Source organism: Trichosurus vulpecula, chromosome 9 (genome assembly GCF_011100635.1).
Source record: "Trichosurus vulpecula isolate mTriVul1 chromosome 9, mTriVul1.pri, whole genome shotgun sequence".
Lineage (NCBI taxonomy): Eukaryota > Metazoa > Chordata > Mammalia > Diprotodontia > Phalangeridae > Trichosurus > Trichosurus vulpecula.
Window position 1 is genome coordinate 96,900,023 of NC_050581.1, and position 14,334 is coordinate 96,914,356.

The 14,334-nt window shown below is 42.0% G+C and overlaps 1 protein-coding gene across 1 annotated transcript in view; it reads right to left on the bottom strand.

Moving 5' to 3' along the window:
- Positions 1-577, bottom strand: part of TTC39B (tetratricopeptide repeat domain 39B) — a 145,480-nt gene extending 144,903 nt beyond the window's left edge. The window contains exon 1 of the mRNA XM_036738064.1: positions 452-577. Coding sequence (XP_036593959.1) covers positions 452-493 — 42 coding nt within the window. The 5' untranslated portion in view covers positions 494-577. The remainder of the gene's footprint in view (positions 1-451) is intronic.
- Positions 578-14,334: the final 13,757 nt, after the last annotated feature.

The window sequence follows — 14,334 nt, forward strand, 5'->3', positions numbered from 1 at the left end:
CCTTCCCCTTCTCTTCTTCCTCTTCTTCTTCTCTCCTCCTCTTTTCCCCTCCTCTCCTTTTCCCCCTCTTCCTCTCCTCCTCCTCTTCCTCCTCCGGTCTGTCTTCGCAGTTAAGTTTCTCCCCTGGCTCTCCCCCAACTTGCCGCTCGGCCCCGCCGGTGCCCGCACCCCGACCCCAGACCACCTGCCCGGTCACCTCCGAGAGGGAGCCCTTCTCGCCCGGGGCCTCGGCAAACCCGGGGCTGGGTCCCCCGCTCGTGGCCCCGGCCTCCGTGGGGCGCCCCGGGGTCCCAGCACCCCCGGCCCAGCGCTGCCGCGTCCCTCTGCACCTTTCCGGCCCGGCAAGCTCGGCCCCAGCCGCCGAGGCTCGTCAGGGAGCGCGGCTGGGGGACCGCGTCGGTCGTGTCCCGGGTCTTCCCGCCCCGCCGCGTACCCCCAGCCGGCCCCGTACCTCGTCCGCTTCGTGCTCCGCTCCGTTGCCTACGAGCGCCATGTTCCCGCTGATCCTCCTCCCAGCGCTGCTGCTGCCGCCCCCGAGCCTCCCCGGAGCCCCAGTCCCTCAAGTACGGGATGTGGCCGGCGGCCGCGAGCGCAGCGTCCCAGCTCCCTCGTCCGGCCCGCGCAGCGGCTCGGCTGCTCGCAGCGTCCTGGGGGCGGGGGCAGAGGGGGCGGGGGCCGCGGGGGAGAGGGCCGCGGGGGAGCGGCCTTCCAGCCCTCCAGCCGTAGGCTCCGCCCCTTCACTCCATCCATTTCCCTCTTGGGCTCATTCAGTCGGACCCTTCTCAGACCCCGCCCCCCTCCCCTTCCTGCGCAGCAAACCAGTTTGCCGATTCCGGCCCCGCCTCCGCCTCAAGCCCCGCCCCCTCCTCCCAGCTCTCTCCGGGTCCTCACCTTCGCGGCTTAAACCGTAGTTGGTTTCCCCACCCGCCGCAGAGTTCTGAGCGACTGCTAAAACTCGGGGTCACTTACCTCCTTAGTGTTTTCTTGGATTCCCAGTTACGCCACACCCCAACTTCCCTTTCTCTGTAGCCATTCCCCCTCTGCCCCTTACGCGCTCAGGGGCTGAGAAGGGTGTGGAGAATTGCTCCGTCCCTGGTTGCTTGATCTTTCCGGATGAAAAAAAAAAAACTGGGCTGTTTAATGAGGGATAATGAGAGTCCAGGGCTAGTTGGATAACTGTGCTAACACACCGAGGTCATAGGTCCAGGGCACGTTTGAAGGCAGCGTAGTGTAGTGGAAGGACTACTGAAATAGAATCCAAGAAAGATGGTTTCCATTCTGCCACTTAATCACTGTATAACCACGAGTGAGTGAGTCATTTTACCCGAAGGACCTCAGTTTCTTCGTCTATGAAAAGTCGGGGTTGAAAGTGCTAGGTTGGGAAGCAGAGAACCCGTGTTTAGTTTACAAGTTGTGTTACCTTGCGCAAGTCACTTAACTTTTCTGAATCTGTTTCCTCAGCCTTAAAATGAGGTGGTCAAACTGAGTGATCTCTAGGGTCATTTCCAGTTCTACGGCTATGATTCTGTGATCTTGGTTTCTTTCAGCTCCAAATCTCGAGATGAGATTTGGAAACTGAAGAGAGCCAAATGGAGAAATGAAATCCAAGTTAATGAGCAAACATCCTTATTTTCAACCTTCCTATTTATATTACATGCGTGATGCACATTTAGGAGTCACAATTTTCCTTGAAATTCTATTTTTTAAACCAAACACTCCCTTATTTGAAAGAGAAGGAAGAGAGTTATTGCTTGGAAATTATTCAGAAAAAAAGGACTCACACACACTAAAGCATAACTTTTTTATGCATCAGAGAATGAGGCAAGATTTAGTCATGCATAATGACTCTCATTTATAAGGTTTCATTTCCAACTTGAATTCTTCAGTGCACAACTTTCCTCAAAGATGGCACCTTTCACTTATCCATAACTATGTCTTTCTCTCTTGTTTGTAATTTTCACCACCTTAAATTCTGAAAGGGTACAAAAACAACTTGGTTTTTGTGATATCTTCTAATAAAGATGCAGTCTTATTTTTTAATCTATTCCTAATCAAAAAGATGCCTAACTCCCAAACATGGATTCTTGACATAAAGAATCAAATCCAAAGTGAATTTTTTTTGTATGTAAGATTGTTATTTTTTAAGCTGTAGATTAGTCTCTACTACTACATTCTGTGGAGCCATAATGTTCTTTGCTATGTTACTAAGAGTCCCATAAGAGCTTTTCTGATGTTGGCAAGTCATCTAGAAGTGAGCACCTCTTATTCTCACTCAGTAAAAGAGTCCTCAGACTCAAAGGTGACTTCAGGCCTAGGGCCTCCCTCCCATTTCCAGTCTCTTTTCTAACTCAAGTTCAAGGTCCAGGGGAGAAGGCAAAGGCTGGGACATTAAAGTCATCCATCCCAAGTGTCTTACCACTCTCTCTTCCCAGCAAAGCAACTCTATGCCCATGAACACACAGCCCTCTCATGTTCATTCCTTCCAATTCTCTCCACCCCTAATCCTTTTTCCTTCACATCCTTCCTGACCCACACATGACCCTACCTTTTCCAAGATTATACCAATTTACTTGCCCAAATATTCATCTCTGTCCACATAATAACTCTGGTCCTGGGTAACATAGTCACCCCTCTACCTGTTACTCCTCTGGGAGTTCACAGAGGCACCTACAACACACACAAACACACACCCCTTTGGTAACCAGAAATGTTGACCAATCTACATTCATAAATTCCATAAATAAACTTAATCTCAATCTGAAACATGAAATAAGGAAATCACTACTCTAAAAATTATTTAAGAAAGCCAATTATAACCAATTATGAATCAACCACATTTGTAGTGAACTCAACCACCTAATATAATTTGACCTGGTAAATGTCAATTTCCTTTTTCTGTATGGATGTGATTTTGCAGGTTCATGAATCACAAATGTAAATCAGTCCTTACCCCATAAAAGAATAAATTCATCTTTATAATGGATTTCTGTTGCATACAGTATTTCCTTGCCAGGAGGCTGTTATATCACACTCTAATTGTTAAGTGAGATTACTTGGGTTTCCATTTCACAAGAGTAATTACCATAAGAATTATGTATTTACTGTAACGGAATTATTTTGAGGGTGCCCCTACCAAAAGTCATTTGTGATTATATTCATATAATCCCATATGACTAAGAGAATTTGATCTTTAGTGTTTATTCCTGAACCTAGCGAGGGTTACAATCAGGATGGTTTCAGTGATCTTTTGTTGTTGCTGTTTTACTTACAAAATGGCATAACAGAGACAGTATATATTGGATTTTGAGTCAAAGGCTCTGGGTTTTAATTCTTGTTTTTCTAATCATTACCTGTGCAAAGTACCACATGAAAGATACTTTGCCTCAACTTCTTCACCTATAAATGAAAGGTTTTATATATAGTCTAAACCCTAAAATTCCTTCCAGCTTTAAAACATACGATCTTAAATCTGTACTTTAGAAAAGAAAATGGAATTGGGTGACATTTGTATGCATCAATAAAGATGACACAGAGAGTGATATCCAGCCCTCATCTCTCCTGAGTTCCAGCCTTGCATCACCAACTCCTTATTAGACATTTCAAACTGGATATTCTAGATCCAGATCTCCAACCAAGCATGTCCAAAAGAGAATTCATTATCTTTCATCCAAAACTCTCCATTCTATAAAACTTACTTATTTTTGTCCAGAGCACCACCATCCCTCTAATCTCTAAAGTTCATAACCTCAGTGTTTTATTCAACCCCTATGCCTGGGGTTAAATATTCCCCAGCTAAAATCCCCACTTCTAGAAGACTTTCCTGATCCTGCTTAATATTAATCACTTCTCTCTGAAATTATCCCTAATTTATTGTATATATGCCTTGTTTGTACATATGTTGTCTTCTCCCATTAGACTATGAGCTCCATGAGAGTAGCACTGTCTTTGCCTTTCTGTGAATACCCAGGGCTGAGTGTAGTGCCTGTCACATAGTAGTCACTTAATAAATGCTTATTTACTAACTCTCCCTCATCCCTCATATCAAATCAGCTGCCAAATTTTATTCTTTCTATTTCTGCAGGATTTTCCAATCCATCCTCTCTTCTCTATTCACACAGCCATCATCTTAATTTAAGTCATCATCACCTGTCCCCTGAACTGTTGGAATTGCCTCCTAATTGGCATACCTGCCTCAAGTCTCTCCCCATTCCATTTTCCATACTCCGAAGTCATCTTCCTAAAGCATAGAACATATCACCATCCTACTCAGACAGGAGTCCTCTGTTACCACTGGATTTATCCTATTGCCAATAAGATAAAATATAAATTCTTTTGTTTGGCTTTTAAAGCCCTTCCCAACTCGGCCCCAACCTACCCAGCCTCCAACATTACTACCCCTTCTCTGCGCTCGATGGTCCAGCCAACCCAGCCTTCCCTCTCCTCCTCACACATACAGTAAGTACTACATCCCCTTTCCCCATGCTTTTCCATTAGTCATTCCAATCAATCAATAAACATTTATCAAGCACTGGCACTTAATAAAATGTTTATTGATTGATGGATGTGCTAATGAGCACTTAGGATTTACATGCCTGGAAGGCTCTCCCCTTCCTCACCTCCACCTCATAAAATCCTTCATTTGCTTCAAGAAGGAAAGGGCACAAGCACTTATTAAGTACCTACTTTGTCCCCATCACCGTGCTAAGAGCTTTACAAATATTATCTCATTTAATCCTCACAATAACCCTGAGAGGTAGGTGCTGTTATTATCCCCATTTGACACTTGAGTCAACATGACTTGCAAAGGATCCCACAGCTAGGAATAAGGCTGGATTTGAACTCAGGTCTTCCTGACTCCAGAACCAGAGCTTTCTCCACTGTTCTGCTTAGCTGTGGACACAGCTCCAAGCGCCACCTTCTTACAGGAGGCCTTTACTGAACCCTCCAACTACTGGTGCCCCACCCACCCCCAAACTTTCTCGTATTTATTTGACATATATTCATCCTGCCGTGTGTTCCCATAGGTACATGACGGCTTTGCTGATAGAATGCATGCTCCTTGAAAGCGGGAATTGTTTCATATTTTTGCCCTTATGTCTTCAGTGTCTAGAATATTATCTGGCATGTAGAATGTGCTTAATAAATCTTCATTGATTGATTAATACAATAACGAATACGGGAACTATATAGGGGATGAAAAGGGGATAATTGTGGAAACTGCTCCACGAAATGGTTTGAAACGTTACCTTCAAAATATTTTCATTTCACCAAAATAGTTTGGTGAAATAAATACAAGGACAATAAAGATACTATCGGTTTTCTCATCTGTAAAATGAAGGTTTTGGATTAGATGGTCTCTATGATGCTATCATGAAACCAGTGGAAGCAGAACCCATATTGCCCAGATTAGGACAAACAGTTCAACATACAACACATTGTGTTAGTCTACCAGACACTGCTGATGGAAAATGGAACCAGATCCAAGGAGAAGATCTGGTTCACTCCCATTTGGAAAATCATACAGCACTTTCAAAGACCACAAGCTGTTCTTTGTCTCTAGGAGCTAGTGCCTGACTTAACAAATAGAAAGGGTGTAATGAAAATCTTCACGTTTTCCAGCTACGATGGCTTAAAGCTAACTGCTAACTTCTGGGACACCCAGTATTTTCCCAATGGTGTCACATAGATACAGAGTGTGGAATATTATGATCTGAAAAGGATAAAAATTATTGCTGACTAAAAGGGCTAGTCTAGGAAGATGTCTTGAATCCTAAACTGGAATATTAAAACATAGAACATTAAAAATTTCAGGGGAAGGCTTCAAGCAGGTTGAGTACCATCTCTGGAAAATTTACAAAAAGAGATAGACATAAATAGCATAAGATGAGAGATATAGATGGGTTCAGATCTGCATTAATGGAGGTAATGCTCAGTTTGACGAGGTTGAAGTATATTAAAATGTTTTCTCCAGTGTCAATGATAGTACAATGTGAATAAAACATTTGAATTTTACTTTTTTTTTTTTTGTCTAATCCACAGGGTTAATGTAGAGAGCTCCCAGTAAGGAAACTTCTACCAAGGCAGATTGGCAACAGCTCTGCAGCTTAAAAAATTTTAGAAGTTCCTCAGTGGAAGTGAGAAGTTAAGTAATTTGTCTAGGATCACATGGCCATTACATATCAAAGGCTAGACTTGAATCCAAGACTTCCTGACTCTGAGACTGGTTTTCTGCTCACTAGGCCAAGCTACCTTAATATTTAATATCATAATCTCAATTGCAACAAGAAGAAGCATTTATTAGGCTGTTACTATATGTGAGGCATTGTACAAAACACTGGACATACAAGGAAGGCAAAAATAGTTCCTGTCCTCAGACGGCTCACATTCTAAAATAGGAGAAACCACGTGGAAGCAACTATAATGTTGTACGTCTGTACATACAAGATGCATACAGGATAAACTGGAGGAAATCTCAGAAGGCATTAGCAGTGGTGGAGAGTGGAAAGAGCAGGAGAAAGAAACCTCTTCAGAAGGTAGAGTTTGAGCAGAGTGAGTGAAGGAAGCCGCTGAAATCTGGGAGACAAAGAGAGAGCATTTCCAGCATGGTGGGAAGAGGAGCAGCCAGTGAGAAAGCATACAGTCAAAATGTCTAGTACAGACCTGCACAACTTGACAGTAGGTAGGGGCCAAAATTAAAATGGGCTAAACTTCTTTGGGCAGCAGATAGGTTAGACTAGAGACAGATTGATGAGGGTTGGTTGCTGAGGGTCATGTGGAAAACAGGAGAGCTTGCGCATTGGCAACCCTACAATTTTCATGGGCCACCGAAAATCCTTTGGCAACCGCAAGTGGCCCAAGGCTGTGTGTTGTGCAGGCCTGGTCTAGTACAACGAGAAAAAGAAGGCCAAGGTTACTGTATCATGGGATAAGGTGAGGAAAAGAGAGTAAAAGAATAGGAAAGGAGGAAGGAACCAGGTTGCAAAGGTCTTTAAAAGCCAAATAGAGGATTTTGTATCTGACCCTGGAACTAATAGGGAGCCATTGGATGTTATTGAGTGGGGGCTAGAGTGAGATGGCATGATCATATCTGAAATTTAGAAAGATCACTTTGGCAACAGATTGGAGGAGAGACTCAAGTAGAAAGAGACTTGAGGCTGGGATAATCAGAAAGCTCTTGAAATGGCCTAGGCATGAGGTTATGATGAGGGCCTACAAGGTGGTAGCAACGTCAGGGGAACAAAGGGGACCAAAATAAGAAATCTTGTGAATGTAGAAACAATAAGATTTGGCAACAGATTGGATATGTAGAATAAATTCAAGTGAGGAGTCAAGGAGGTCACATAGGCTTTAAGCCTCAGTGATTAGGAGGATACTGGTACCTTCCACAGTAACAGGGAAGTTTGGGAAAAGGGAAGGTTTGGGAGAAAAGATAAGAAGTTCTGCTTTGCACATATTGTGTTGAAAATATCTATGGGACTGTCTGGTTTAAGATGTCTGATAGTTAATTGGTAATATGATACCGAAGAGAGAGGTTATATGATACAGGAGAGAGGTAACAACTGGAGAGAGACTGAAGAGAAACAATAGAATTAATGGGAGCTGATGAGATAGTATGCAGGAAAAAGAGAAGAGGGTCTAGGACAGACCCTTATGGGACACCCACTGGTAGTGGGCATGACCTAGAAGAAGATCCAGAAGACTGAGGAGCAGTCACACAGTTAGTTGGAGAACCAAAAGAGAGCAGTTCCACAGAAAATGGAGATAAGAGAGTTTCAAGCAGAGGGTAATGACTGAGTGTCAAAGGCTGCAAAGAGGTCAAGAAGGGTGACCACTGAGAAAAAGGCCATTAGACTTGGCAATTAAGAGGTCAATGGTAACTCTGGAGAAGGCGGTTTCATATAATGATGAGGTTGAAAGTCAGACTACAATGAGTTAAGAACTTAGAAAACGAGAGAAAAGGAAATGGTGGCACCAATTGTAGATGGCTTTAGCAACAAAAGGGAGGAAAAACATAACAACAGCTAGCAGAGATGGTCAGAACTAGTGAGTGTTTTCTAAGAATAGAAGAGACCTGAGAGTGTTTATAGGCAGCAGGGAAGCAATTGATAGACAGGGAAAGCTTGAAGATTAGTTAGAGAGTAGGAATGACTGAGACGGCAGAAGACAGGCTAGAATGGGATCAGGGGTACATGTAAAGGAATTTGCCTTTTCAAAGAAGAGAGCCACCTCTTCATATGAGACAGGGGTGAGAGAGGTGATAGTGGAAGAAGACAAAGGTGATATGGGATGAGGAGGAGGGAGAAAAGGATCATCTTGGTGAATGGCCTCAGTTTTTTCAATGAAAGACGAAGCAAGGTTCTTACCTAAGAGGGTAGGGGTAGAGGGTGCCATTGGAGGTTTAAGAAGGGATGTAAAGGTTTGGAAAGGCCACTGTGGTGACGAGGATAGTGAATCACTTAGGTCAAAGGATTTCCTTGCTGCGGTGAGAGTCCACTTAAGATTACATAACATAAATTTGTAGTGGACCCAATCAGCATGGCTTCATTGCTTTTCTAGAGCTCTGCTTAGCCACATATGAATAATTGCAAAGGAAATAGATGGTATCAGTTATCCATAGTTGGGACTTGCTAAGACATGATCAGGGAAATCAGATAAGGAAGCAAGTGACTCAAGTGTAGAAGATAGTGTTGAGATGAACTACTTCATCAAAGTGTGGACACAGGGAAAGGAAATTCAGTCCAAGAAATCTGGAGTTCAGCAGACAGATACATCGATCTGGGAATCATCTATGCACAGATGATAATTTAACCAATGAGTGCCCACCAAAGGAGAGGGTATAGAGAGATAAAGGATGAGGACCCAGAACAGAGCTTTGAGGGACAACCACAGTTAGGAGTCAGGATTTTACTTCAGAAAAGAAGAGTGAGAAGTAGTTAGACAGGTAGAAAGAGAAAATGAGCAGAAAGCAGTCTTAAAAACTCAAGGATGAGTATATAGGAAGAGAGGGTCTTCAAAAGAGTTTGACATCGTAGAGAGGTCAAATAGAATGAAAACAGAAAAGTCCACAAGATTTAGTAGTTAATAGGTCATTAGTAAACTTGGAGAGAGCAGTTTCAATTGAGTGATGAGACCAAAAGGCAAATTTCAGAGGTTATGAAGTGAGTTGAGGCATTTGAAGCAGTCAGTGTAGATTGCCAGTGTAGGCAACCAGTGTTTTTCCAGGGAAAGGGAGAAAAAATATAGAACAATGCTTGAGGGAATGGTTGGGTCAAGTGAATTTGTTTTGTTTTGTTTTATTTTGTTTGGTTCCTAATGACTAAAAGAAACCTGAAAAGAGGGGGATGATTAAAGGAGCAAGCTCCCAATAGAGGCTGAAAGGAATGGGAAGAACACTCCATTAGGAATTAGGACAATTAGGTTTTATTCGGGTCTCTGCTTCAAAGTCACCTTGAGAAAGCAAGATCACCTCTCGGAGCTCCTTTTCCCTCATCTATTACATGAAGGGCTTGGACTAATATTCTTTCTAGTACTGAGCCCTACGGGCCCACCTGACCCCCAAATATACTGTGTTACTGGTAATTACCCAATTAATCCTTTCTCAACCCTAGTGAAACAAAGTTATTTTTTAATTAGCTGCATAAATTCATATATTGGCATTGTTTTAAAGAAATAATAAGGCACACAAAAATGTAAACTGAAATGTTTCCTTTTAATATTTAAAACGTGTTTTGGAGCTTTCCTTTGGCTTAACTCTTTTCTTCGATTTCATAGTCAGAAAGCTTTAGTAATCCAGAACATAGATAAATTCTTCCACTTTAGAGTGCAGTGTGATGGCTTTAATATCTTATATATCCAGTACCTAAAAAGATTGTATCTAACTTGTGGGAATGTAAGAATATCTTGTGATCAGTAATAGTATTTCTCACTGTGAGGATTTTAATAATTCTTTGACTTCCCTAGGACCAGAAGAAACAGCCTGGGACTATGTAGGTCATGGGGATTTACAGAAAAAAAGAGAAGTTAGAGAGCCTCTAATTCAGTCTTCTCATTTTACAGCTGAGGAAACCAGCTCCCATAGAAGTAAATGGATTTGCCAAAAGCCACACAATTATCAAGTGAGAGAGACAGGATTGTAAGTTAAGTGTTCCCATTCCAGTATAAGGCACTTTACGCTACAGCACACTGACTGTTTCAACAATTAGTCGAGTCAATCAGGAGATATTTATTAAGGACCTACTATGTGCCAGACACTGTGTTAGGCACTAGGGATACAAAGAAAGGCAAAAGACAATTCCTGATCAAAGGACCTCACAATCTAGTGGGAGAGACAACATGAAAACAAATATGTACAAATAAAAAATATATACATACATACACACATATACATATATGTGTGTATCTATATATACACATACACACACAGACGTATAGGATAAAGGAGTAATCAGAGAAGGCTTCTTGAAGAAGATCGCTGAGATCTGAAGAACGCCAGAGAAGCCAGGAGACATAAATGAGAAGAGAATTCCAAGCATACCGGACAAGTAGGTTGTTATGTGTGAGGAGCAGCAATGTCACTAGAACAAAGAATATTTGGAAGAGAGGAAGGTATAAGAAGTCTGGAAAACGTAGAAGGGAATCAAGTTATAAAGCGCTTTGAAGGACAAACAGAGGATTTTATATTCGATTCTAGAAGTAATAGTGTGCTGGGGCTAGCTAGCTACAACCAGCTCTCAAAGTGAGCATTTACATCTCAAAAATCTCAAATGCTAAAATCAGGGCTTGGTTTATTGTTTTGTTGATTATATACAACTAAGAAAGTGATGGAGAAAATGTTAAAAATGCAGATTAAACTTTAAAATATTTTCTCTCTCTGCATTACTCCTCTTCTCTCCCTCCCCCCACCCCCTACACCCTCCAAAACCACCCCCAGCCTCCACCTCCCCAGTTATTAGACATTTACCTGCAAACCTTTTCCTGGAGGGGATAGGGGGCCGCTGGAGACTGCTGAATGAGGAGGGCGTGACAATTAAGAACTGTAAGGCCTGGGAGAGATTTTCTTTTAGTGACCATGTATTGGAAACATTTTGGGAAGAGTGTAAATGAGCTTGCACAAGGTGCTTATCTAAATAGAGCCAGCATTCCAGGGAGAATTCTGTAAGGCAGTATCATTCCCTCCGCTAGAGATCTATTTATTTTCTCTGTAAGAAATGGGACTTAGAAGAGGAATCTTTTGCTCTTTATTTTTATTTTACTTTATTTATTTTAGGAACTAAAGATGTTGCAAAGATAATGAAATGTAGGCTATGACTGATAATGATAATGACACTTCATATTTGTAAAGTGCTTTAGAGTTTCCAGAACGCCTGCACACATTGTCTCATTCGATCCTCACAGCAAACCTGTGAAGCCTTCTCCAGTTTCTCTGAATTCTAGAGCCTTCCTTCTGTTAATTATTTCCTGTTTATCCTGTATGTGGTTTGCTTTGTATCTGCTTGTTTGTATACTGTATGCCCCATAGGGACTGTCCTCTGCCTCTTTTTGTATCACTGCCACCTAGGACAATGTCTGACACTGTAGGTGCTTTTAAAATGTTGATTGACTGATGGGAAGAGATTATTATCTTAGCTTTTTATATATGAGGAAACTAAGACACAATGAGCTTTTATAATGCCTTGCCTCTGCTCACAATAAGTACACAGTCCTTCTGCCTATTTACCATGCAGTAGCGGAAAGAACGTGAAACTGATGCCCTCTATTTAGGGAAGAAGATCTGGGTCTGAATCCCACATCTACTTACTATTTATCTGTGTGATCTAGGGCAAGTCCTTCACTTTCTCTGAGCCTCTGTTTCCCTATCTATAAAATGAAGGAGTCTGGCTAAATAATCTCTAAAGTCCATTCCAGTTCAAAATCCTATACTCTTTTCACTATATCAGGCTGCCTCTTCTACAATGAAATTTAGGATCATAGACTTTAGAGCTGAAAAGTAGCTTAAAGGCGAGCAATGAAATTTTATCACGTTCCAAAAGGATTCACAGGGAGAAAAGTTCTGAAACTGCTGGCCTACGTTAAAGGGACAGGAGTTTTTCCAGTGTTTTGAGAAAAACCGTTAGGCAACTTTTTTCTACACACAATGTCAGCTACAAGAATATGGTGCTAGGACCCAACATGAGTAAAGATTGAGTACCTTCTCTAGAACAAATTGAAGGCTTCCTGGATGGAGTGTAAGGAGCTGTTATTCTCCTAAAAAGCTTTGGGGCAGACCCATGTCTTAGTAAGTATTCTATCCATGAACTAGGGGCAGCTAGTTGGTGAAGCAGATAGAGTGCCTGGCTTGGAGTCAGGAAGACTCATTTTCCTGAGTTCAAATCCTACCTCAAATCACTGTATGATCCTGGGCAAGACACTTAACTCTATTAGCCTCTGTTTCCTCATCTATAAAATGAGCTGGAGAATGAAATGGTAAATGACTCCAGTATCTTTGCCAAGAAGGTCCCAAAAGGGGTCTTGAAGAGTCAGACTCAACTGAAAAAACAATTGAAGACAACAATTTCTGAACTACAACCCCTAGAAAACTTTGGGGCAAAGAATGCCCTTATTGGGAGGGGGTACCTCCCAGATGACTCTATGAGGCACATGGGAACTTTTAAAAGATAGGATGACTGAACAGACCCATGGCAGAAATGGAAAGGCACAAAGTACACTGGAACAAAGAGGTTCCGCCATTTTTTGCTGCACTTAGTTGTTTGCTCTGCAATCAGATGAATTTTTTCAAATGCCCTGGCCAACATTCAACTGATACTGCCCTCCAGCAGAAAAAAATCCCATCTCCAACCCACTCGCTGCTTTCCATGAGAACATATGATGCCAAATTGGGACAGTTACTGCCTGCTTTTCAGAAACTAATGACCATGTGGACAAAATGGTTACTTTGACTTGAAATGAAAGGATATTATTAGATCGCAAGCACACTGCCAAGACTCTAGCAAGTATGACTTTGGCTGAATGCCTTATAACTTACCATCTGAGAATTTTGTTCTTCCAACCAAGAGATTGTTATGCAAAGGGTAAACTAGAAAAGGTATAATTTGTAGCCTAGCTAGATTGAAAGTCATGCCAAGAATTGAGACCCTTAACTTCACTATGTTCAGCCCAACTACAAGTCTACTGAGACTACTCAATACTATGATAGTAGCTGTGGGGTATACAAAAGTATTAAAAAATAGCTTCACCAATCAAAAAACTTATAGTGTTGTTGGGTGTATAGGGCCAGCTCTGAGAAAGTCCATTCTGGGATAAAATACAGGCCAGAGGCCTGTTCTTGCCCTTGGGCTGATACCTCGGCAAGTGGGCTCTCCATCCCCCACCTCGGCATGCACATGCAAGCCTCCTCGGTACACACATGCTCTCTCCAAAACCCTGACGACACACACGTGCTAAATACCACCTATGGGCTATTAACACAATATTGTTTTATGGCAAAAGGGGAACAAAAGCAGGAGACAGTCATGCATTATGCAAATGCCTCGCACGTGGATTTGTTGATTCTGCTTGCCTGAAAGGTATATAAGCCCTGTCCCTCAGTTAAATAAATGGAGCTGTTCTTTACTCTCTGACCCAGCCCGTGTTTTGTGTTTTTCTTTTCACTCTCCGCGGCATTCAGCCATCTCCTCTGGTCATTTCCACACCACAGAGATGCCCCAACGAGGGACCCTGAGGCAACTGGCGCCCGGCAGCTGGGTAGATAAGATGGACACAGGAAATAATACAAGATTATCGATTATAAAGAAACTGAAAGACTTCAAAGAAAGAGGAATTCAACGAATATAAGTTTACCCTGAGAAGTTTTCATGGAGCAGGTAAGATTTCAGATCTAGATATTACAGAGGCTTCAAAAGCCTTTAGCATCCAATGTCTCTAATAAAGGCCTGATATAAAGAACATAGAGGTAAGGAAAACAAATATGTAACATCAGGAGCTATTTCCCCAAGGATATAAACAGTCTCAAAAGAAGTGCAAAGATTGCATGAAATTAATAAGAATAAGAGAAATACAAATCAAAACAACTCAGGTTTCACCTCACACTCAGCAAATTGGTAGAGATACCATATGGTGATAGTTAATATTGGAGGGTCTATAGACAGATGGATACACCAGTGCACTGTTGGTAGAGTTCTAAATTAATCCAAACATTTGAAAAAGTTTGGAATTATGCTAATAATGTGACTAAAATTTTCATTTCCCTTTGACTCACCATAAGATTATATTCCAAGGAAATGAAAAACAGAAAAAAGTTTCCATACACCTCAAAATATTCATAGCAGCACCTTTTTG